Below are 25803 nucleotides of genomic sequence, written 5' to 3' on the forward strand. Positions count from 1 at the left end.
AAAAATGAGATCGTTATCTTGTTCCTGGAATTCGTTCAGATATGATTTTCAGATTTTGATATCTAAAATTATTATCAGTAAATCCAAATCATTTATCCCATAAACAATAAGACAAAACAAATCTTTTGACCTATCTTGAAAGATACACTGGTTTTTCCTTTTAAAAATAAAAGATCAAATTATTTTGTTGCATCCACGTCACTTGAACAACCAAATTAATATAAATAATGGTTGAATATTTTTTTTTGCTGATACAGAATTGATGATTTGGCATAAACAGAAGATCACAACTGATTTGTTGATCAAATATTGTTGTTCTGTTTAAACTTATGATCGAATCATTGGATATATTAAATAAAAATAATTTTGGATATTCTAAATATTTATATATATATATATATATATATATATATCTAATTTTTTTATTTTCATTTTATCCAAAAAAAATTTCGTATAATAAATGATGCTCTACTACACAAAAAAATAATAAAGTAGATATATACTATGTTTTCATTTACCTACTGTTTAAAAAGAAGGATATTTATGCGTAAACTTTTTCTGAGTTTTTGGAAAGTTTGTTATGATTCGGAAAATTTTAAATTTTCTTTAGCTTTTTCGTCTTTCTTTGATTTTTTTATCATCGAGATATTTTAGGTTGATATACTTTACATTATTTTGTAATCTCTTGATGAAATATGAATTTTAAAATTCTTTTTGTTGAGAAAATGGTGGAAAGTTTTGATCGAAGGGTGATTGTTAAAGAAGAATTATTTTATTTTTTAATGTTTTTTTATTATTTTTGAAGCCATATTTCTTGATGTTTTGATTGATGTGTCTATCGCATAATATGCAACCGTGGTGCAGTAAATCGAAAAATTGAAAAACACTGTACGATTGGATGAATATATATCCCTCTTTGAATTAAATTCAAATTTTGAATTCTTGTATAAGTTCTCAAGCGTATCATTAAAAATATGGTCATTAAATATGTAACGGCGCAGAGCACTTGGCCTTCTAACTTGGAAATTGAAAATTCAGAATAAATGGATAAACTTGACCAAGAGACAAGAAAGTAAACAGCTTATACACGAACTAGTTAGTTTCAGTATCATAGCCAAATCTACAGGGGATAAGATCAAGGGTATGTACTGCCCAGTGGCCTTTCAAACCCAGTTTCTTTGTTAAGTTAACCTGTCATACTGCTTGTCTCCTCCATATTTCTCTCCACATTTTACTGTATGATGAGAAGTTATTCGTGAGTCGAGGCGTGATGAAACGTTTGTTTTCATATGGGGCTTGCTCTAGAAACCTGCATTCGTAAAAAGTTCCAACCGTGTTGAGCACAATTCGCCGAAATATCATTCCATCTAACACAACACATAAAGAAGCCATAATTAAGTCATTATCAGAACCTGATTCTGCACAATTGTCGAAGTAATCCAGTGTTGTGGGTGGGTCGTCACTGAACCATCACTAATAAAAGCCAACGTTCTCGATTCCTCTTGTTCTTTAGTAGTGAGCGGAGGTGGTAGCTCTCTCATCTCAAATAGGATGAAGGCCGAGGGCACCGATGAACCTGGAATACAGAATGTCAAGAAAGTAAATCGAAAAAACAAGAGACATAAATTTGAGTGGAAGTAACAAAAGCATGAAATGAAATTAATACATTTATCATCTTAATATCATTCTTGTTCTCAAATTATCAAATATTACTTGCTATAACATAAACGGATGCCAAGATATGTTCCAACATTTATTCCTTTGCGCTACCAAGATCCAGTTAGTCATAACTTTTGGAACGAAGAAATTAAAACTTTTACCTATGAAATAATACAAAACCTGCAGAAGAGCTGTATAGAGGCCATCCATCTGTTTCCCATGCCAGTGATACAACAACTGCAGTACATAGAATGATACCTTCACAGAAATTAACTTAGAAATATGAACGTAACAACTAACAGGAACTTACAGGAATATTTGTAGCAAGAGCAACAGAAGCACTCGATGTAAAACTGACAACACATACAATGGCCAAACCAGCAACCTGTATGTAGAAGAGTGTAACAAAATATTATGAGAAAACAATTGGATTATCACTAAAATCATCACAAAGATACAAATGAATGGATACATAATCAAGCCGTTGGTTCATTCATAAAAAATAATTAGGACATTCAAAACAATAAGAAAATTCTCATTCAAATAACTTTTACTCCAATTACATTTCAAGTCACAACTTTCTCAAAATTCAACATGTACAAAAGGTTATTTATTAGCATGGCGAACCTATTGCTAGTTTGTGAATAAGATTTGAGTAGCTACCTTCCACATTTCTGATGAAGACCGATCAGATCTCACTTTTCTCATTTTCAGGAACAATACAAGCCCTACACACCAAAGATGTCTAATGAAAATACAATTTATATATATAGAGAGAGAGAGGGAGAGCGAGGCTTGCATGCAGTGAACAAATAACGTAAAAAGAAAAACAAGAGATTGTTTTTGTATGGTGAAGAAGCATGCTCAGGTATTCTAAAAATAGTCAAGTTACACGGACCACTAAATTTAATAATCAGATACTTGAAATGTCTTCTCCATCCCTCCCTCTTCTTCCTCTCAAGAAATAAATATATTAAATTTTAAGATAAAATCATAGTACAAAATAATGATCCACAATTATGAGATTTGCAGCATAACAACTTCAAATGTATGGATTCCATTTATCCCGCTGAGCCCAATTTCCCCAACCTGTAAAAAAGCGGCTTTTGAATTACGCTTGTATTAGCTAATTTTTCATATACTAGATGCATAAGGTATATAAACAATTACTATCCATATTATCTCTAGAACTTTCAGAAAGAAAAGACAAATGTGAAAACTAAAGGTTGGTACTATAGGTGCTTACCATAGCATGCCAAGGCAATTCCCAGTAAAAGAACTGATATGGAAATGAGATCTACATACACCTGCAAGATGTTTACAAATCTCAATTTGTCAATCCTTGATTCCCAAAGAAAGAGAGATAGAGCCGTGTTATATTTCCATTTAAACATTAACAACAGAAACAAATATGAAACTAGTCTCTGTGAGAATCTACTTTCAAACGAAATAATCAATCAAGCTAGCACAGTTTGATGCCAATGTTCAGTACAGGCAGCCTCGGGAGATCATTTCTGTTAAACTTGTCCAGAAATAAAATTCGCAAGAAATAAAACCAAAGGACAGTTCAGGTTTTAGAAAAATTAAATATAAAGTTTCAAAAACTTCTCATAAACGGCCCCCCCCCCCCCCCCCCCCCCCCCCCCCCCGCCTTTTTCTTCTCTTATGTACAGGGAACAGAATGATCATTTTACTTGAGATGCAAGCAATTCTTTACAATCAGCATCACAATAAGAGCAAGAGAGGAGTATAACATAGTCTAATTAATCAGTACAAGTAAGAGAGGATAACAAAAATGAAAGGCATACATGCCTGAGCCACAACTACGGAGTCAATAGGATTCTTTCCCATCCCAATCCATATCAGCAACGAAGATGCAACCATAATTGCAGTGACTAAAACAGTAACCTGGTGGAAATTTGTTGTTGGATAAGATAAAATATTAATACCAAAGAGTTTTTCTTGAAAAATGACGGCTAACACAAGCGAAAAACTATATCTGTACCAGAATCACAACTTTTTGCCGACTTCCTATTTCAATAAACCGAAAGGTGCAAAAATTGCAGCAACTACCGGCACTATAATCAGTTTTACTGATCTTCTCCAGCAGTGCTTCTCTGGAGCTACATTCTTCATCTTCTTCATCATCATTTGTTTGATGGCAAAGGTCCACCCTGTAAGTCACAAGTTTCAATTAAGTCCGATCTGTAGTGAAATGCAAACTCTTCATATACTAAGACAATAATGGTTGGTCAGCGTATTAAAAAAGCTAGGTTTTTGTGCAAATGTGAGATTTAACCCTTGAGATAAACATAATTCAACTTAATGTGTTGCATATATTATTAAAAACAGAAGCACATGGGAAATCATGAAAAACATATTAAACATGACACTTGTCTTTTTTTATATAGACACTGCATTAATCACGCATGCAAGAGCAAAACGCCAGATTATGAATGTATCAGACACTATTATATACATTCCCTCGAAAAAGAAATTACCAAAATGACAAGAGTAGAAGAAATGCCGCAACAAACAAAATTTTGGGAAAAGCTGCAAACAAATAATATCTCGAGATTAAATACCCACATAGGGTAACCACGGACATGTAAAAATTTAGAATCCAAATAACAGCCTTGTAAGTTGTAACCTGCGTACCCATGATAATGAAACCACAAGACTGTGACCAGAAAAGCCAATCCTTACAAGCAGCGAGGGGAGTTAACCCAAAATAAAGCAAATAACCTGCCGAATAATTTCCAATTCAATTTAGCAAAAAAAGGCCAAACAGGAAAGCTACTTGAAAACTGGTAGTCAACAACAAAGCAAAAGCAAATGAAGTAAATCTATCATAAAACATGTGTAGAATCCAATGAAAACCATGATCATCGCAGGCAGTAACATAAAAATGTTATCATCAAGGGAACTCCAAGCAAGCAGTGGTCTGGTTGCTGTTACAAGTTCGACATAATTCATTTTTGACTTGTCACAACTTTTTAAAGAAAACCACATCAAGGGCATGCAACTGCGACAGAAATAAAGGGGACCTAGATATCTTACAGTACATTGTCAATGAGGACTAATGAAAAAGCAAACAGATGATCGCAATCAAAGAGCTAATATAGAATCTAATAAAGCAAAGGCCTCTGAAATGACAACAATAAAAAAACCAGTAATTCTCACCAAAATTTGATGTTCCAATCAGTAGATGAAAGACCTGATATTGAAAAAAAAATATCAGAGAGACTCGAACAAAACAAAAGTTCAGATAATTTTGCGCCATGAAACCTTAGATCATATCCCAATATCTCAACCACAACGCAAAATTAAAAAAAAAAAACATTTCAGCATCAGAAAAACAAGGTATAGGGTTGCAACTATATAACATTGAACAATGAGAGTTTGTAGATTAGGAGCAATCACTGAGGTGATTGTGATAAAAGTGAAGTGATTGAGTAAAGCACTGAAAAAGTAAAACAAGATTACCGATTCCCTTTTAGCACATGGTACCCGGTAACTTAGAGAAACTATTTATTGTGGTAGCGTATACAAATTGCATGTTATTTCCAAAAGGATTAGTAACTAAGGGGTTTATAAAAGTGAAGTAACTGCACACCTTTTGGCGGGTCCACCCAAGATGTGAATTCCTTAAATGAATTCTTATCATCTGCAACAATGGACAGGGAATAACCAATCAAAAATCAATACTGAAGTTTATGATTTCATTTGAATGCTGAAAAAACATCACTATTGTTGATAGAGAAGTTTAAAAGGCAGGAACCAATAGTAAATATAGCAAAACAATATTCAACATCATATAAATCTTCAGGAGCTTGCACCCGTAAAACCAAAAACACTTTACTAAAATGTTGCAAACAACTAGCAAATAAATACCGATAATAACAAAAGTCTTACCACAAGAAATTAAATTTAAATGTTTCCACCGGTGCACTCATTAATCGCGTTGCTAACACAATAGGCATATTTTACAATGTGACAGTAGCATCATCAAAAAATGGCAAGAATAACGTGTTGAGCAACTATAAAAATACTCATCAACTAGCTGCATGACAAAGTTGTCCGTTTTGGTGTGTCATTCACATTCATGACCTCAGAACTCACCATCCAACAAGAACAGCTAGCAATTCCATGTAATTTGCAGTGACTATAAATGGAATTGCATCAGTGATTTCATGCAAAAAAATTTGCTTCATGGAGAATCATTACTCGTACAAGAAAATAATGATCTCTAACTAAACAAACCTAGATAAATCTTTCACCTCAATATTTTAAGGTTCACAACCTCAGGAAAATATTCAAGCATTCCATTTAGTGCATTATCAAAAAGAGCAAAAACATCTTATGCTGAAACTGAGCTTTTAAATTAGATTTGACTGAAATCCTGTACAAATTTAAAAGAAATTATATTTTTTTATATTTAGAATTCACAAACCTTGATCCTCAGCTGCTAAATTGGATTGACATGTCTGATTGCTTAAAAAGAAGCCTAGAGTTGCTCCAATTATGCAATAACTTGCCACAATTATAGCCAAACTAAATTTCAAGAAAATACTTTAAACCGTCCCCTTTACCAGCACAAAGTATTAAACCAAAACAATAATATAAATATAGACAACAAACACAAAAAAGAAAAGGAAACCGATGATAGCAGAATTTTTTTCTAAAAAAATATTTCAAAGACACTTTAGAGTCCCAGCGACGCACTTCTCCAAAATAACAAGATGGTGATACTACAAGAAAAGCCCATCAAATCTCATGATTAATGAAACTTAAACACACATCCATCAAACCAAAAGGATCAGAAAAAATGCAAGAATTACCTGATAGAAGGCAATAATTGCAATCACGCCGTCGACACAAGCCAAGCCAATATCTACCCCCACTACCTCCTTCGGATAGCAGCTCCCATCTCTCAATTCCAGCATTTTATTTTTATTTTTTCTTTCACACGGAAGACAAACAAACACACAGTGGCCTCCGTGTGTCCCTTAGTTTTCTGCACGAGTTTTTCACTAAACCGGCACAATTGGAGAGGCGAGATTTGCAGAGTGGTAAATATATGTGTACAACGAAAGGGAGTGGCAAGCACCTCTGCAGTAAATGTATGTTGAGAAGAAAGTATTGTAGAGCGGCAAGAATCAAGAAGGATGCCCTTTTGTTTGATTTCGCTATTCTACAGATCTGCCTCCGGCTTCCCCCATCCCCACCACCCTTCTTCCCCTTCGTATCTCTGTGTGTGTAATTTGTTGACTTCAAACGAAGAGTCGATTTGGGTCATTGGCCACACAGGTGGGTGGCTTGGATTCCGAACCCTTTCCCGTTAAATTAATTGAACTTTATGATTTATTATTATTTGACTAAAAAATAATATTTTTAATAAATTATAATTTTTTGTTATTATTATTATTGTTTTTTTTAAAAAAAATACCGTTGCTTGGTTAACATTATTCAAATTATAATATTATCTGCTAAATGTACCTTGTATATATCTTATTATATTTCAAATGATGCAACCTTAATTCACTTTTTGGTCTAAGATCCTAATAATTGATTATTAATTATTTTCTTTCCATTTGTTTTTAGTTATAATCTTTGTGGGCAAAGAGATTTCTTGAAAAGAGGGCTATTAAATTTGGTAAACATCACTAATAGATGTCTAAAAAATATTGTCTAAATCTTCCAACAGTTGTATTGACCAACAAAACTACATATATATATATATATATATATATATATATATATCGTGATTGGTATTGCAAAGAATCGTGAAATCAAGGAGCGTGAAATCTTGTGGAATCAACAAATTGAGGGGATAGATCTGCGAGAACTTGAGGGATATTTGAAAAGTTTAGAAAATTTGAGGAAGAACGTTTCATGCAGAATTGAAGAGATGGAGAAACAGTCAACTTATTCTTCCCTGTCATCTATATTGGCCGTCCCGAGTCAGGGTTCAGTGGAGGATACTACTATTAGTGGATTAATGCCTGTTCAGAGTAACAGTAAGCAATTTCTCTTCTTGCATGAGTATCAATTTATAATCTTCATCATTTTACCTACTTTGCAAAGTTGATATTAGGGCTAGTTTTATTTTGTGTTTACAATAATTGAGTCTGGTCAATCTCTTGAAAACTGGGAGAAACACGCATTATTTGTTGATTATGTTAAATTAATTAACTCTCACTAAATATCTTCTCTCTTGTTTAATTCTTTGCAGAAACTCGTGGAAATTGATATGGGTGACCTCGCTGATGATGCACGCGGTTATTCAAACATCGGAATGAATCTGACCTGCAACCTGGATTTCGATGATTTGTTGCTCACTTTGAACTATGAGAACTCTAGTACTTCTAATGACCTGGAAGCTTTTCTTGGAGGATTCTGAATAATGTTCAGGGTGATGAAAGTACGTACAGTAGACTAGGGCTTTGTGAATGTCTTTCTCCGACATAATTAACAACGGGCATTTAATTACACATCCAATATATCGAACATTGATATCTAAATCAATTATATCTTGTTCAATGTATTATGAGATTTTGACATTAATTAAATTTTTGTATTGATTTTTTTTATACATGTAGCATCATTCTTAATTATAATCCTCAATCTTAATTATGATATGCCATATTTTGTTTATTGAACTTTGTTCAGATTGCATTGATATATGTATGAAAGAAACATATTCCAAATTTTCATAATTGATATTCGACTTTACAATCATTTTCTTTGTCCAATTATTATTTTTTAGTTCTAGATAAATCAATGTGGAATACATGTAATCACTCTTTATTCTAAAATACATGTTCATCTTGGCATCATAAAATCCATGTCCAGTAAACACACACACAAAATATATATGTTTTCAATGAATCAGGTTCTCCAAAAAACAATTTATGTAAAACAAAGCCTTTGCCATTTAGTTGAACCGATCCATCAATTCTACGTATGCAATATAATGTCCTGATAAAAAACCGAACAATTTTAATTAGCAATAAGATAAAGCAGTTCTAATGATAAGATGGACGCAACAAAATGTGCGTGGATTGAACATGTATCTGAAGTTGTCAATGGGAAATGAATAATTTCAGACCGTAAAGTGATTTCCATCCTCTTCAATAAATTATGATATTTATTATACATAATAGTTTTTTAAATCGCAGTTTAATTAATAAAATAAATTATAATTTGATAAACCGATGTAAAATATTTTCTAAAAGCCACTTGGATGATTAATTTATCATAATTCATATTGATATTATAAATGGATAACTTACTAAAACGTAGAAAGGGAATCTTTAGTTTGCATTTTTTTTCATTTTTGTCGATTAACGGTACTAGTCCCAACAATTTATATATGCTTACGATCCATATATATTGTTAGTTATTTTTATTAAAATTTCAATTAATAATTCTCAGATTTATTTTTTAAAATCATATTTAAAAGTTTCGGAGTTCTCGATGCTCAGCCTTGCACTACTTACGTGATATTTTACCCTAAAAAACGACCTTGTCTTGGAGATGACGGAGAAAAGTGGGCATTGCGCAAGCAAGTGTTTGGATTCGAAGGTCAACTGTAAGAACTTCGTTTTTGTTCGGTGTACTGTTTGTAATTTTTCTTTAAAAAAAAATTACCACTTGATACCAAGAACAATCAATTTTCAATGTTTATCTGTTAAAAAATGTTTAATCAACTCCAAAGTATCTTTCTTTTTTTGTTCTCTTTCCTTCTTAATCTTTATTTAAGTTCCCGACTTCTTATCTTCTCAGTTCTCTCAAAACATACCAACTCAAATAAGAGGGGCAAAGCTGAGAGTAGAGCAAGATGAATTCCTCCATTGTTTTACCCACAATTCATACCAGTTTTAAACCCAATCAAAATCCACTGATACTGATTGACACCACTTATCCGAAGCTAGTTTCATGTGCCAGGGCAGGAAAATATATAAGTCAGACGAAGGCTTTGCTTTCGACTACCAGAGAGATAGTCTTGAAGGATTTCCAACAAAGAAGAGCCCTCAAAGTAAATTTCCAGTTTTGAACAGCTACTTTCTGTTTTGCATCAGTGGTTTTCTTTTCTTTCTTTTCTTTCACTTGAACGATACAGAATTACTTATATTAAATGGATTTTGATTCGAAGCCGAGCCTTTCCAATTTCGATATGTGTTTTTCATGTTATACATATTTTTCTTGAGCAAGTGAAGCTAACTTGTCTGACCGATTTTGTGTTACTTTATGTTTCCTTGACTAAGTTCCGTCACGTCAATCACAACACGAGCGTCTGACGGGGTATGATTCAATTCTAACGTCCTCAAGTTTTATCATTTACCATATTTTATGCTTTCGTTTTTTTTTTCCTCATCCATTGTAATCTGGAATGTATGTCTCGGCCTGGAAAACATATTTATAATCGATGTGTCACAGGGTTTCGGATCGACAGTGAACAAACCCAATGACGCAGTGGCTATGATTGCAGAAGTTAAAAGTATAGCAGAATCATTGAACTTATCCTTGCTTGATTTTAAAGTCATTGTTTGATTTGAAACTTAACGAGGATGCATCATATGTTTGCGCTTGTAAAACCGTAAGACTCTGGGAGTGACCAAAAATATTTAGTTTCTACATTGGGCATAATTATAACAATCTCGATGTTAAAGATTATTATATATTCTATGTATTGGTATTAAAGGATCGCTATGTTTTTTTTATACATGTGACATGTTTCATTAAATTATTTTTAAATTTTTATATTTAAAATATGAAAAGATTATATATAATGTTTTTCGGCAAAAGATGAATTAATTCTTCAAAATTTCGGATGCTACAAGGTGCAATAATATTAATAATTCCCTAATATATATACTACATTCCTCACCATCCACGCCACCTCATTGTTCTCATCGAGAAACACTGCTTCCAGCATGCAAGCAATTCAATCTACTGCGCTTCGAACCTCCTCGCTCGATCCCCTCCGGAAACCTCCGCAGCCCGTCCCTTTATTCCGCTATAATGTCAAACCCCCAGCTAGATGGCTCCCCTTCACTGTGTCCGCCTCCGCAGTCGTCGCGCCCAAGCGCGAGGCAGACCCCAAGAAGCGCGTGGTAATTACGGGCATGGGGCTCGTCTCCGTTTTCGGGAATGATGTAAACTTTTTTTACGATAAGTTGCTTGGTGGTGAGAGCGGCATCACTTTAATAGACCGCTTTGATGCGTCCAAATTCCCCACGCGATTTGGCGGACAGATTCGGGGATTCAAATCGGACGGCTACATTGATGGGAAGAACGACAGGAGATTGGACGACTGTTTGAGATACTGCATTGTTGCGGGGAAAAAGGCACTCGAAAGTGCGGATCTTGGGGGTGATAAGCTTGACAAGGTAAAAGTTAATTGGGAGGTTTGAGGATTGATTTTCTCAAAGATCGATGAGCTTTGACTTTTAATTGGATACTTTTTTCAAGGTTTTGGAATGTGTTTTGAGTGATTTCTTCTGTGATAAATAGCTTTAGTTAAGTGGCTGAAAGGTAATCGACAACATAGATCTTGGGGTTCCAGTTATGAAATTTTCAAATTTTCTTTATTACGAGTTTTCGTTGGTGGGATTTTGATTGGTGAAGTAGTTTCTTGATTTTGCATTTTGTTTTATGATTTTGATATTGTTCATATTCTTGTGAGGAATGGGGCTCGCTCTTCATTTCAGTTTGCGTTTTTCTTGAGTTTTCTCTCTTTTTTTTGTTTCGAATTTTACTTGGAATTCGTTGGTACTTTTTTGGAACGCGTCATTGCTAACTCTTGGAATTGTATATTTTTCTCTTAATTGATGACTGATCCTCTGCTTAGTACTTTACAACCATTAAAAGCAAACTTTCTACGGTTGAGTTAACTGGGACAGCAGTTGTAAATCAATGCTTTATTGTTAATATACTTAATAAGTCTGACGATATTTTTCCTTAAATTTTGATACTGTCGAGAATTTAATTATCAACTCTTCGTCGCCTTTTAATAGATTTTTAACTTGTCGCGGCATTAATTTGCCCCCTTTTTTTGAACTTGTTTTAGTATTTATTACGTGCGTTATTTTCTACATAAAGAAGTATTGGTTGGTCTTGGGATTCTATTTGTTTATGATTTATCCCGTTCGATTAATTTATTTGAAGGTGTAGGCCGGCCCTCTCAAATTATTTTAGTTTGGTATAATTGCAGATTGATAAAATTCGTGCTGGTGTTCTTGTTGGGACAGGAATGGGTGGTCTTACAGTTTTCTCTGAGGGCGTTAAGGCACTGATAGAGAAATGTCACAGGAAAATAACTCCGTTTTTCATACCTTATGCCATAACAAACATGGCATCTGCATTGCTTGCAATTGATCTTGGCTTGATGGGTCCAAATTACTCAATATCAACTGCTTGTGCCACCTCAAATTATTGTTTCTATGCTGCTGCTAATCACATCCGTCGAGGTGAAGCTGATATAATGGTAGCTGGTGGGACCGAAGCGGCTATTATTCCTATTGGACTGGGAGGTTTCGTCGCGTGCCGGGCTTTGTCTCAAAGAAATGATGATCCCAAAACTGCTTCTAGGCCTTGGGACAAAGATCGAGATGGCTTTGTCATGGGTGAAGGTGCTGGAGTCTTGGTAAGATTTTTCTCTCATTTAATTATAAATCTTGGACTTGGGGTATTTTAAACTGGACTTTAGATTGTTCTCATCTTTTACATGGCACATCATTTAATTTCCCTTCTGCTTACATCTTCCCACATAAGTTATCTGATCAAGAAGACTCCTGACTGAAATATGATGTTACTGTTCAATTTGAACAGGTGATGGAAAGTCTGGAACATGCAATGAAACGAAATGCACCAATAATTGCTGAGTACTTGGGAGGCGCAGTTAATTGTGATGCTTATCATATGACAGATCCGAGATCTGATGGCCTCGGTGTCTCTTCATGCATCCTTAGCGCTCTAGAAGATGCTGGGGTTTCCTCTGAGGAGGTATTTGCTTACTTCATTTCATTACATTATAGTGACATGCGGCCACAATTCCGAACTTGCAGACTTGTAACAAAACCAGAATGAGTCAAGAGTCTTAATGTATCTGCTTATCAATTTGTTGTCATTATACCCATGTTATCTTTTTTGAGATCACTAGCCTTTCAAATGTGAAACTGTTGCTCCATTTCAGGTTAACTATATTAATGCCCACGCAACCTCCACTATAGTAGGCGACTTAGCGGAGGTAAATGCAATTAAGAAGGTGTTCAAAAACACTTCAGACATCAAAATCAACGCAACTAAGGTAAGATCCCCAACAAGCACTGCCCCCACCATCTATCTGCCTGCCTGAGGTTTTGGACCCAATGTGACATAATTCATGGTTGGTTTCTCACTTCTTATGTTATACAGTCAATGATAGGGCACTGCCTTGGTAGCTGCCGGAGGTTTGGAAGCTATTGCGACCATCAAAGCTGTTACAACAGGCTGGATTCACCCTTCCATCAACCAATTTGTAAGTTGAAACTAACTAGTTTGCTACGAGCCTAGTGCCTATGACTTACCCTTATGTGCCCATCAGTGAAAATCTTTGAAGAAACTGTTGAATTGTTTGACCATTAATTGGCTTTTGCTTCTCCAGTTTACAATATATTATTATCATTAATGCAGAACCCGGAGCCTTCTGTGGAATTTGACACTGTTGCAAACAAAAAGCAGCAACACGAAGTAAACGTTGGTATGACACCTTTTGGTTCCCCATTCATCTATTTTTCTCCACCAATTCTATAAACTCCTTGTCAAATGAGGAATTTGTACAAGATTTAAATGCTCTATCAATGCAGCTATTTCAAATTCATTTGGATTCGGTGGTCACAACTCTGTTGTGGCGTTTTCTGCATTCAAGCCGTGACCAGAGCTGCTATGTGAGAGCTCCATAGCAGAAGCAGACCTTTTTCACCAGAGTGCCATTGAGTCCATCGTCGGCTTTTTTGTTAATTCGGCCCAATAATTTCCAAGTTCAGCTCTTGGTTTGAGGCTTTGATCATTATTTGCTTCAGATTCATTGAAACTATAGCTTTTCTTAATTTTATTAAAATTCATGACTTTCTGAATTTAAATATATTATATTACATGAATCATGAAGAATCGTGCTATTAATATGATGTGATTTTTATTTTTTTAGAAGCAGGTCGAATGATGATCCGAAATTTAAATTTATCTGTTCTTTTATTACGACTAGCAAAAAAGCACGTGCATCCGCACGTGAACCCATATTCCTAAATAACTAAAAAATAAATTAATAGTAAAAATATTTTTAATCTTTGCATAACGTGATCAAATCCATGAAACAACATTTCGTTTAAATTGAATTAAAATAACAATACAAATACAATGATGTGAAATGATTTGAATTGATTAAGCAATATAAGAGTGTAAATAGAATTATATGAATATATTTTAATTAATTAAACAATATAAGAGTGGAAGAAAACATTTTAGTATATGATGTTGATATTTATCTACTCATTATATCAATTAATTGATAAATATGTTCCTAAAATGTAAAAATTACATCTTGAAAATCTAAAATAGTACTTACTTATAATTTGGAATAATTAAGAACATATGACAACAATTTTTCATTTTAAGTTTTATTCTAAGAGTATTAATTTTTATTGTGAATATCGGTACGGTTGACTCGTATCACATATAAAAATCGTGAGACATTCTCACAAGAGACTTACTCTACACCAACATAACTTCCAATTTAGTTATGTTAACGTTATACTAATAATTATTTGTAGGAACATCTTGCTCTTACTCTTTTTGACTCATTTGTGTCATTTTTTAAAACAATTTTATAATAATTTTATCTATGTACCATTTGACTCTATTTTTTTCAACATATAATAGATACCGTCATTGATTTTTTTTTTTTAGAAAAATAAGCTGAAAAAAGTATCAATTGTGATAAAATTTGTGAATAAGCTCAAAAATATTTTTTTTTCAAATTAAGTGTTTGTTGATTTTTTTTATTTAATGTGTGCTTACCTTTTTGTCAATATAATTGTCATTATATACTTGTATGTAAATAACTCTACAAATACAAATAAAATGTCATGACATTATTGTTATGATTGAGTACTATTTGATAATACATAAATATGAGGAGACTTAAATAAAATAGAATCTATGAGAGTAATTAAAACAATTAATCATTCAATTTATTTTATTTATTATCAAAATTGGTGGGAAAAAACTTATGAAAAAATTAATTCGATTTTCTACATATTTCTTTCTCATTTTAGCAATTGTACAACAATATTTTTCTAGCATCACATCATCCGATGTATGTGGATGAACGATTCATTTGTCCACACTTTTATAGGTACTTTTTATTCAAATTTATTAATTTTTTATTAATATTATTTAAATTCACAATTAAATTTAGATTTATAATATATTATATTTGTTCATGCATTTAGAAATTAATAGTTTGACAAAATAAATTTAAAATTTTGATTAAATATAATTTTATTTTCAATTCAAATTTTGTATTTAATTTAAAAGTAACAATGATTATTTTAATTTTTAATTTTTTCATTTGTCAATATTTAATTTAGAATTTATTTGAATGACTCTTCGTTCAAAGCACTCAGATACTTTATCATGAGTTCTTCATATATATAATTTTTTGAATTTTTTTTAAATCTAATTATATTAAAATTTATTTTTAATAATTCATTGAATTCAAATGATAGTGAAATAGAACAATAAATAACATAATTAATTTAATTTAGAATTTAAATGAAAGTCCAAGAAAGTTATTAAAATGAAAAAAATAATTGATATTAATATTAAGTAAATTTAATAGTATGTTTTTTTAAAAAAGTAGCTCAAACATTTAAAAACATGTACATGACTTATTTGCTACATATAAATTAAAATATGAATATAATTCAACTTTATTTACAACAATTAGAAAAATTTTCTATCATCCACACATTTATATGTATATAATATATAATTAAATAAATTTTTTTAATGAAATATGACTTAATTAAATATTATTAGAATGAAAGAAAGATAAGGGAAGAAAGTCAAAATCACAAAATCATAACCATAAAACGTGGTTAATTAGTATTAATTATTAATTAATAGACTAAATGTGAAACTACCACATATGTTACTTAATAATGAAAATAAGTAAGCATGTAAATGATAATTATGTCATTTCTCAATTGAAAAAGAAGCTATTGACAGAAAATTTGAATTCGTTTTCATTATATATTTCTATTTTAAGGTTCTGTTTTTTCTTATTATCGTTTGAAAAATAAAATCATGTACACTACTGATGAATTCTATATATTGGACATTAAAAAGTTAGTAAATTTGAATTAGAATAAAATATAATTACTTAAGTATAATAATATTTTCCAATTCAATTTATTATTATTAAAAGGCTATCAATACATTAGATTTATATTGTGCTTACCTTTTTCAAATTTTTCCACTTTTTTTGTTAATTAAAAACAATAAAAAAACTAATGAAAAAATTGATTGATTTTCTACATATTTCTTTCTCATTTTATCAACTGTACAACAATATTTTTCTAGTATCATATTATCCAATGTATGTGGATGAACGATTCTTCGTCCACATTTTTATATGTACTTCTGATTCAAATTTATTAACTTTTTTTATTAATATTATTTATATTCACAATTTAGGTTTATAAAATTTTATATTTGTTCATGCATTTAAAAATTAATAGTTTGACAAAATAAATTTAAAATTTTGATTAAATATAATTTTATTTTCAATTCAATTCATTTTATTTAGTTAAAAAATAATACTGATTATTTTAAATTTTTTGTTTCTTCATTTATCAATATTAAATTTAGAACGAAAATTATTAAATTAAAAAAAATAATTGATATTAATATTAGTAAATTTAATAGTATGTTTATTTAAAATTAGCTCAAACATTTAAGAACATGGAGAATAAAGTCAAAAACACAAAATAATAACCATAAAATATGGTTAATTAGTATTAATTATTAATTAATGGAATAAATGTGAAATTACCACATATGTTACCTAATAATGAAAATAAGTAAACATGTGAAGGGTAATAATGTCCGTTCACAATGAGAAAACTTTTATACTATCCACACTTTTATAGAGATATTGATAATAATGTTCAATTCATATGCATTTCTTTTGACTGCTACAAGAGGAAATGTTACATGATGTACTTTGGTCAAATTATATTTTTTAAGCTCCTTCCTTAGTTCTTAAGGAAAATTTAAAATACCTATAAAACTTCAAAACTATAATATTTATTGATTTTTTTTTTGATTTTTCTTAAATTATGAGGTGTGGAGGGCTCGAACTTGAGTCACTTACAAATGAAAGTGGATGAGATCATTTAGGTCAAAGCCCGATCTCATATTTATTAATTTCATGGTAAGTCATAAAACATGCACATACATAAATTATTTCCGATAAAAATCTATTCATATCTTCATTCGATTTTTTTTCAAGATTTTCATTTGTGAATTTAATTATCGTTTTATATGAAAAAAGGCAGGCACTCTAATTATCTTGTAATATAAATAGTATAAATATTATTTTTTTGTAGAATGTTTAGCAATTATCATTTATATATTATATGACATATTTAATGATAAAAAATAAGGACGAAATAAAAGTAAAAAATTTATGTATGTTATATATTAAAATATAGTAAAATATAGTGATTAATGCCACGTTGAGTGGCCGGTACGATTCCAACGAGGCTACACTCAACTGGTAGACTCTTCCCGACGGCCTCTCGTTTACAATTATTCTCGTTCACACCCAAATCTCACACTTTTTTACCCGAAAGCTTCGACTGTAAGTTTCCTCATCTTCTCAATCTCTCTCGAATCTCCTGTTTCTTTACTGCATAACGAATTTGGTTTCATTGCGTCTCTCTGTCTTGTCTGATTGTAATTTTCTCAATCTCTCTCGAATCTTCTGCGTTGCATTATATCATAAATTTGGAGTCTTTACGTCTCTGCATGTGTTCTTTTGGTGCTTTATTCTATATTTGACTGAATGAAGATGGAGGGAAGTCAGGTTAAGGGAGAACAGCGGGCGGGTTCTTCTCAGAAGAAGAAAATATTTGTTGCAGGTGCCACTGGGAGCACCGGTAAAAGGATTGTCGAACAGCTTTTGGCTAAGGGATTTTCTGTCAAGGCTGGTGTCCGTGATGTTGAGAAAGCGAAATCAATTTTACCCGGAAACAACACCGATCTTCAAATCGTTAGTATTAGAGCTCTTTTGCATTTAAGTTTCCGTTTTTGGATGTTTATAATTTGATTGCGGAATTGGGCTTTTGTTGATTTGATATTAATATAGTCTTGAACATTCTGTGCGGATCAGCCGAGTGAGCCACAATCTCCTTTATAACCGAAGACAAAAAATCAAGTTTTATTCGTACATTAGCAATTGGTTGCAATGTTAAAAGCCTCATGTATTACGTAAAATTTCTGTCTGAATTGCATCTTTTGCCATTTATTTAACTATAATGATGTAAATTTTGGTGAATCTGTTGGCTCCGATTATATGCACCTGTATTTTCAGGTGAAAGCAGATGTGACGGAGGGTTCAACTAAGTTAGCTGAGGCTATTGGCGATGATTCTGAAGCAGTAATATGTGCTACTGGTTTTCGACCATCATGGAATTTAACGGCTCCATGGAAGGTGAGTGAATTTCTTCGGGTTTTTGTGTTCTTGGTTCTGTTACACTTTGGATGCATACTCTTCATGGATTTGTGCAATCTTCTTGTGTAGGTGGATAACTTTGGGACAGTAAACCTAGTTGAAGCTTGCCTGAAACGTGGTGTTAACAGATTTATACTCATAAGTTCTATTTTAGTCAACGGAGCTTCAATGGGACAGTTGTTAAATCCTGCTTACATTTTTCTGAATGTCCTTGGACTCATCTTGATTGCAAAGCTTCAAGCAGAGAAGCATATTCGCAAGTCTGGTATCAATTACACGATTATACGGCCTGGGGGACTAAAGAACGATCCACCCAAGGGGAATATAGTCATGGAGCAAGAGGTAATGACATTTGACCAACAGTTTCGAATTTTAGTAAGAGTTGCTGCATGTTTTCTTGATCCCTTATTTACTCACTCAAGCCAAACTTTCTCCGTCCTTGCAGGATACTCTTTCTACGGGGTCGATATCAAGAGATCAGGTTGCAGAAGTAGCCGTTGAGGCATTGCTATGTCCCGAGTCTTCCTACAAAGTGGTGGAAATAGTGGCCCGAACAGAAGCTCCTCGACAGTCATTTGAGGAGCTCTTTAGTTCCATCAAACAACGGTGACTTTGTCAAAAGTAATAGCCTTGTTTACGAAATTGTGTTCTATATACATGTACTAGTTAAAGACCTCAGACAGATGTTCAAATAAAATACACAAATAATTAAGTATTAGCACCGTTCAGTGTTCTTTCTTTGTTGACGTACGCTTGTCTGAATTTGTTAAATTTCTTGAAACCCTTTTTTCCATATCCATGGGCAGTCCGAATGGCATCATTGTTTAGTTCCATAAGCAAGCACAATCACTTTATTTGGAAGAAAATGGCTTTATTTCGAGTTGACAATCCTGAGGATAACTGGAAAACAAACGAAAAAAGAGATCTCACAAACAGAAACAACATCCGAGACTCGGAGAAAATATGCGGACAACATTGACCAAACGGAAAAAAGTAAACGAGCAAACTAAGCATAGGCATGTGGATTCTGGAGTAGATAAGCTTCAACAGCATTGTACATTCCTATCACCTTTTCTTTTCCTGCCTTGACTTCATCTTCTTTAAGCATGAAATCCCCAACAGTGTAGTACTTACTTGTTATCTTAGACACAGAGCCACCATCTTTTGTTACCTCAAACTTGACTTCAGAAGTAATCTTTTCAAGTGTATCTGTCAACGCCTCACCTTCAATCAACGTGTACTTGTACACTAGGGACTCTTCATCAAGCTCATCTACGCGATATTTCAAAGATTTGAAGTTTCCACCATAAGCAAAATTAATCTGCTTGATGCTTCCGGCACCTCCATCACCTTCAGTAATCTGAATGCTGCTGATAGCTTGTGGCATCAGCTTCGGTATCAAGTTGTGTGAGTCCACAATGGAGGCCTTGAAAACTCTTGAAGGATGGATTGGAGAAATGGTGAATGTGGTAATAGCCATGTTCTTTGGTGCTTTTTCTTATTAAAAACTGGAATATTGTTTTGCTTGGCGAAGTTATCACAGGGAAGTGCTGTATTTATAGATTTAAAATCGGAATTTTTAAATTCATTCATGTTTGTCGACGGTCTAATACATTCTATTTCTTGTCTATTTGTGCTGCAAAGGTTGCAGGATGTTGAAGTTAGTATTTAAGGAAAACTTCAGTTTACTCTGATTTTTCCCTTTTTATTATTCTTGTTACTCGATTGATATTATTACAGAAAAAGGTATAATTCCCGGAATCTGGAATGACATATGGCGAGATTCTGGGATTTGGAGCATTATGGAGGATCGTCACAAGGGGATTTAACGAAGCTTTATCCCTGTTATGATACAGTATATTTAAGAACTTGTAGTTATAGCCTATAAATAGAATCCATGGTCACATTATATCTCCAACACAATCCAATCAGTAAGAACCCTCGAAACAGTAGCGAAAGAAAATGGGCGTCCTTACTTTTACGGAAGAGCACGCTTCTGCAGTTTGTCCAAAAAGAATCTTTAAAGCCTCAATTCTAGACTCCAGTAACTTGATCCCAAAACTTCTCCCACAGGTAATTAAAAGCATGGGATTTCTTCAAGGCAACGGTGGAGTGGGAAGCATAAAACAGGTTAAATTTGCTGAAGGTAACTAACTGAACATCCAAACCTGCTTACGATCTTCCATATAATTCTAATCCAGTTATGAGATGCATTTTTAATCTTAATTTTATTTTTTACAGGTAATAATCTTAAATCTTTGAAGTATTAGATTGATGAACTGAACGGAGAGACATACAGTTATAGCTACACGGTGATTGAAGGCGATACTTTAATAGACAATCTTGAGAAGATTACACATGAAATCAAGTTGGAAACATCACCAGATGGGGGTACATTTTCTAAGGTGACCAGCACTTATTACACAAAAGGCGATTTATCGCTGATAGAGAGAGATAAAAGCCGGGAAAGAGAAAGTATTGGGAGTTTTCAAGGCTGTGGAGGCTTATCTGATCCAGAACCCCAATGCTTATGCTCGAGAAATGTCATCTTTTTCTGTTCTTTAAGGTCGTCATGTTTGGTTTATAAATTTTACTGTGTTTGGAAATAAAGATATTTTGTGTTTTGATCGATGCTTCTCTCGTAACTCTCCACTTGTGTAGTAAATAACTATGTTTTCAGAAACTATGAATCTTGAATATACCAGAATCTTTAGCTTGAGCTCCGACATTTGTGAAAATCATCACGTAGATGAACAAGACAACACCAACCTGGTTATTTAATTTGGTCAAACAATGTTGCTCAATTCTTGTTCACTCCAAACAAAGACGATAATTTTGTTTCTCCCGTGCCTACAATTTCCTCTTTCTTTTCCACTGCTATCATTTTCATTTTAAGTTTTTAACTAAGACGAAGTTATGTGTCTCAATTGAAATTTTAATTGTTCCTGAGTGTGTATTTCCATCAAATTTTGTTAAGATTGGAACTTGGACCTAACTCAATCCCAAAAAGCTAGCTCAAGAGGGGAGAATTGTCCAAGCACACATATACAACTCCCAGGTTATTTATCCAACCGATGTGGGACAGTTAACACACCCCTCTCATGCTCAGGAATGAACATCTGGAGCGTGGAGTTTACAAATGATCCAATTATGGGCGAAACATGTGGCCTAATTATAAGCAGTCCAACACAAGAGGTAAGAAGCGTGTTCTTTCTTTAACGTCTAATAAATTTGTTCAAAAAACACTGTACAACGAATTGTTTAAAACAAAATAAATTTTTGAGATCCTCGATCAGTGTGATGACTCCGTGGCCCAATGGATAAGGCGCTGGTCTACGGAACCAGAGATTCTGGGTTCGATCCCCAGCGGAGTCGCTTCATTCTCCCAATTTAGCTTTTTTCGGACTACTCTTATTTTAATAAAATAAATGCGTTTTAAAATATAAACATTTTTTGGGGTTTTCCAATTTTGGAAGTCCATGTCGATTTACGTTGTTCAATTTTTATTTTAGGAGAAAGAGATCAAATATTGTGTGGTGAGTTATATACTATTTTCATTGTATGTCTTATTTTTCTGTTTAATTATTCAATCTCCTCCAACACCCAAATTACTTATTAAGTAATCTTCTTATAACGAAATATATGTGCATGTAGTTTTAGAGTAAGTCTTTTGTGAGACGGTCTCATGAATCTTATTTGTCACAATAAAAATTAATACTCTTCGCATAAAAAGTAATAATTTTTCATGGATGACCCAAATAAGAGATCTACCTCACAAAATACGATCCGTGAGACCATCTCATATAAGTTTTTGCCGTAGTTTTACTAAGTTATGTACATATTTTATTAAATCATTAATAATTTTGAAAATTTTTTGAGCAAGTTTTGAAATAAATTTTAATTGTATTTTAACTTGCAAGATTTTGTTTGGGCTTGGGCTTTACCGGAGAGCCGGGTTACAGATTCATCTGTATCAAAATCCTATCGCTATACAATCCACAAGAAAAACCCCACCTTCAAACTCTCTTCGCCGTGGAGAGAGAAGAAAAAACGATGGAATCTTGCGGGTGTCAAATTCAAGAGTAGCATTTCAGGTAAATCTCTGTTTGTGCTCTAAGTTCGATCAAATTTTGTCGGTCATTTTGATAGTTTGAGTGGATGGGAAAACTTTGGGAATTTCAAAGAATTGAACATTTACCCATCGGATTTCTATTGAAAGTTTTTTAAGCTTTAAAGTGTAATTCCGACTACGGAGTGGATGTGATTGAGGGATTTATTATAGGGTTTATGAGTGAGCCATATCCTGGAAATTTATTTGAAAGTGTGGTTGAAGGTTAAAACAGATTAGTTTCTTAATACGTAATAATTATATATGTTAAATTTGATTATTCCTCGTTGAATTATATGAGAACTAGATATTCAAGCATGATTAGTTTGTTTTAATTAGCATACAAACTTGACATAGATTTTAAGTTTTTATTTTGAGCTTGAGGGACAGGATTTTCTTTTTCCTGTGGGAATGAGCAATTCTGACTGCAGAGAACTTATAGGTATTATGAAGTAAGCCATTTGTGTTGAGATGAGTTGCATAAACGTCGCTGCATGTCAACTTGTTTGTTCACGGCCGGCATTTCTAGGTCGTGATTTCCAATTTAAGGAGTCATCAAGAAACACCTCTGCATACTTGAAAATAAAACTTCCCAAAATCTCCCTGAAACGGACCTCTGCCACTACTAGATACCAGCAAGCTGCACCTGTCTGTTTGTTTGGTGGCAAAGGAAAATCAGAAAATGCAGATGAGGTGACTAAGTTTTTGAAACTTCCCATTGTTGTTTGATTATTTCAAGTCATTAAATCTGATGATGTTATGCTGATCACATTGTCTTTCATACAATTGTTGCTGTTAGACTGTTTTGTTCGACTAAATGAATTTAGATTGCGCTTGGTTTGATAGATTTCAAATTCTTTAATTTGCTTTAATATACAAAATTCAAGTGGAATGCAGATCCATTCCATATCAATTATATAATTTTGTTAGTAATTATGGTAGATTTCAAATACCCCCAAAATTGTATCATTTGAGATCTTTCTCAAATCCACTCAAATACATCAATCCAAGTGCAACCTTAACATGACATTCTTCTATTAGTTTATAAAATTCTCAAAATGTGTCCACTTATTTGGATGTAGAAGCTCGTGTTTTTGGAGTTTATGATTTAGTGAGGAGTGGCTGGATGTAAGAAATTAAAAGGGAACTTAGGATTAGAAGATAAAATATGTTGAGAGTAAACATCGTAATTTTCTTGGGATCTTGGATTTTGAATGGTTATCGATACAATTAGCTACTTGCTAGCTGACGGAAGGGCTCAGCTGCTCCAAATTTTTCCAGAGTACTTGCATGCTGTTCCCAGACTCCGACAAGATGAACAGTTTTCAGTTCTTACAACCTTTGAACTCGTTTTGGAAATCTTCATGATATAGTTCATACTTTTAATTTATTTATTAACTTAAGCGATTTGGAATTGATTTTTATAGAAAAATATGAAATTTTCACTTAATGATATAGCAGCAGGCTTCTCCGATGAAAGCTTTCGAGAATGCCATGGGAAATTTTAGAAAGGATCAGTCGATTGAAGATGTACTGAAGCAGCAAATTCAGAAACAAGAATACTATGATGACGGTGGCGGGAAACCCCCACGTGGTGGGGGTGGTTCCGGTGACGCTTCTGGTGAAGATGATGAAGAAGGTCTATCGGGAATATGGGACGAGTCCGTACAAGTGATACTGGCAACTCTTGGCTTTATATTTCTGGTACTCTCTCTCTCCTCCTCCCTCCCTTTGAAATGACACTTCTTTGTTAAAATCACATGATGATTGTATTCTCGTCTGAATTTCAGTACATCTACATAATTGAGGCGGAGGAGGTGACAGTATTAGCAAAAGATTTGATCAAGTTTTTATTCACCAGACAGAAGAGTCTTCGCCTAGTTCGAATCATTAGCGAATGGGAGGATTTCTTTGCAAAGTTGAATGAGAAGGAAGTGGTGGATCCATATTGGCTGGAACGTGAAATTATTAATACCACAACGATGTATGACAGCCCAGAGAAGTACCGAAGAATCCTCTACAAGGCTTATCTTGATTCAAAAGCTGATGATGACGAGGGAGACGACAATTTCAGGTAATGAACATGCTTACTGAATGATGCATTTGCTCGTGAATTAAGCAGAGAAGGTGATCGTTTTACCTGCCGTTTTGTATCTACGTACCATTTAAACCTGTAACTCAGAATTGCTCTTCTCCTTCTTTGTGGGCTATACTTGTGTTTTTGTCTTTCTTTCATCTTCTGTTTTACTTAGGCAAATGAACCATATACATGTCCAGGTGCGTTATGATATACGGATTTAAAATCTACATATCTCAGTCTAAATACAATCTTAATTCTGGATGATTTTGACTTTTTTTTTTAATTAAGAGAATAACGATATGATGGACTAATGGTGCATCCCATACAAAATATGGAATCAATCAGTTATCGTTGTTCTTTGAATTTGAGTGCGGAAATAGTTTCGTATGTAACTTGCCAATCAAAGCATTAAATGACATTTTTTTTTATAAATTAACCATTTCATAACTTTTATCATCATTTATTTAAAAACCACCCACACACACACACACACACATATATATATATATATATATATATATTGATATGATGTTCATCAATTGTAGTCATTTTTATGCTCATCGTTGAGATGATATTCATCTATTATAAATTATGAATAATATCTGTTGAAAATAGGAGATTGGGTGTTGAAAATAAGAGTTGTAAATATTGAAAATTAGTGTGTGATAACGTATGATGTATTTATTTTTGGATAATTTCCAATGAAATTTTATAAATAGATCTCTCGATTTGTGAAAAAAAACACAATTGAGTGGAGAAAATTTTATAAAAAACGTGTAGTTTAATATATTTTATGAGTGAGTTTTTTACTTTTTATCGTAAATTTTTAATTTTAACACATTATCAACACAATACTCGAAACACGATATTTGAAAAATCTCCATATTTTTCTAAGCTCCAAAACACAAGAAAAAAAGGTAACAATATTCAAAAGTAAGAATATTTATTTTACGATTTATTTATTTTTATTGTATATATATAATATATAATATCATGTTATTATATAAAAATAGTATATGAAACTTCATTATAATAACGTGATGTGATTTTATTATTACATTGTTTATATAATTTTATTGTGTTACTATTTATTTTATATATATATATTTGAATAATATCATGTTATTATATAAAAGGAGTTTATGACATCTCAATATAATAATGTGATGCGAT

General features: G+C 32.8%; 4 protein-coding genes, 1 long non-coding RNA gene, 1 other non-coding gene and 2 pseudogenes across 14 annotated transcripts; 6 read left to right on the forward strand and 2 right to left on the reverse strand.

The window, feature by feature from the left end:
- Nucleotides 1–750: 750 nt before the first annotated feature.
- LOC142528074 (uncharacterized) lies at nucleotides 751–2363 on the forward strand. The gene is made up of 3 exons (XR_012815598.1): nucleotides 751–831; nucleotides 1386–1599; nucleotides 2265–2363. It is a non-coding gene; the product is annotated as an uncharacterized LOC142528074 (long non-coding RNA).
- On the reverse strand, nucleotides 1027–7013 carry LOC142528073 (tobamovirus multiplication protein 1-like). 4 transcript variants are annotated; one of them, XM_075633128.1, is made up of 14 exons: nucleotides 6770–7009; nucleotides 6501–6676; nucleotides 5276–5326; nucleotides 4843–4876; nucleotides 4318–4404; nucleotides 4161–4212; nucleotides 3665–3833; nucleotides 3472–3567; nucleotides 2906–2966; nucleotides 2323–2387; nucleotides 1970–2044; nucleotides 1821–1896; nucleotides 1413–1576; nucleotides 1027–1309 (listed from the first exon to the last, which is right to left on the reverse strand). In XM_075633128.1, exons 2-14 carry the CDS (start codon nucleotides 6603–6605, stop codon nucleotides 1286–1288), a joined length of 1059 nt encoding a protein of 352 aa, XP_075489243.1. In that variant the 5' UTR covers nucleotides 6606–6676; nucleotides 6770–7009; the 3' UTR covers nucleotides 1027–1285. The 4 variants fall into 4 exon arrangements, with proteins under 4 accessions (XP_075489243.1, XP_075489244.1, XP_075489242.1 ...); XM_075633129.1 differs by having other exon boundaries at nucleotides 1821–1869; nucleotides 6501–7012; XM_075633127.1 differs by having other exon boundaries at nucleotides 6501–7009.
- A 3046-nt stretch (nucleotides 7014–10059) lies between these two features.
- Nucleotides 10060–13665, forward strand: LOC142527596 (3-oxoacyl-[acyl-carrier-protein] synthase I, chloroplastic-like; annotated as a pseudogene).
- Nucleotides 13666–17437: 3772 nt separating this feature from the next.
- LOC142527256 (uncharacterized protein At2g34460, chloroplastic) lies at nucleotides 17438–19160 on the forward strand. 3 transcript variants are annotated; one of them, XM_075632000.1, is made up of 5 exons: nucleotides 17438–17569; nucleotides 17780–17980; nucleotides 18302–18421; nucleotides 18512–18784; nucleotides 18888–19160. In XM_075632000.1, the coding sequence occupies exons 2-5, from the start codon at nucleotides 17780–17782 to the stop codon at nucleotides 19050–19052; spliced, it is 759 nt and encodes a 252-aa protein (XP_075488115.1). In that variant the 5' UTR covers nucleotides 17438–17569; the 3' UTR covers nucleotides 19053–19160. The 3 variants fall into 3 exon arrangements, with proteins under 3 accessions (XP_075488115.1, XP_075488116.1, XP_075488114.1); XM_075632001.1 differs by having other exon boundaries at nucleotides 17522–17664; XM_075631999.1 differs by lacking the exon at nucleotides 17438–17569 and having other exon boundaries at nucleotides 17576–17980.
- Nucleotides 19161–19305: 145 nt separating this feature from the next.
- Nucleotides 19306–21013, reverse strand: LOC142527259 (major allergen Pru ar 1-like). The gene has a single exon (XM_075632002.1). The coding sequence runs from the start codon at nucleotides 19920–19922 to the stop codon at nucleotides 19449–19451; it is 474 nt and encodes a 157-aa protein (XP_075488117.1). The 5' UTR covers nucleotides 19923–21013; the 3' UTR covers nucleotides 19306–19448.
- LOC142527257 (major allergen Pru ar 1-like) lies at nucleotides 20405–21007 on the forward strand (annotated as a pseudogene).
- A 731-nt stretch (nucleotides 21014–21744) lies between the features above and the next one.
- TRNAR-ACG (transfer RNA arginine (anticodon ACG)) lies at nucleotides 21745–21817 on the forward strand. Its single transcript has one exon. It is a non-coding gene; the product is annotated as a tRNA-Arg (tRNA).
- A 551-nt stretch (nucleotides 21818–22368) lies between these two features.
- Nucleotides 22369–24785, forward strand: LOC142527287 (uncharacterized). 4 transcript variants are annotated; one of them, XM_075632049.1, is made up of 4 exons: nucleotides 22369–22536; nucleotides 22993–23243; nucleotides 24009–24254; nucleotides 24341–24785. In XM_075632049.1, the coding sequence occupies exons 2-4, from the start codon at nucleotides 23022–23024 to the stop codon at nucleotides 24626–24628; spliced, it is 756 nt and encodes a 251-aa protein (XP_075488164.1). In that variant the 5' UTR covers nucleotides 22369–22536; nucleotides 22993–23021; the 3' UTR covers nucleotides 24629–24785. The 4 variants fall into 4 exon arrangements, with proteins under 4 accessions (XP_075488164.1, XP_075488166.1, XP_075488168.1 ...); XM_075632051.1 differs by having other exon boundaries at nucleotides 24012–24254; XM_075632053.1 differs by having other exon boundaries at nucleotides 24015–24254.
- The last annotated feature ends 1018 nt before the right edge of the window (nucleotides 24786–25803 follow it).

The sequence above is a fragment of the Primulina tabacum genome, chromosome 15 (assembly GCF_025594145.1).
Source record: "Primulina tabacum isolate GXHZ01 chromosome 15, ASM2559414v2, whole genome shotgun sequence".
In the NCBI taxonomy this organism is placed as follows: Eukaryota; Viridiplantae; Streptophyta; class Magnoliopsida; order Lamiales; family Gesneriaceae; genus Primulina; species Primulina tabacum.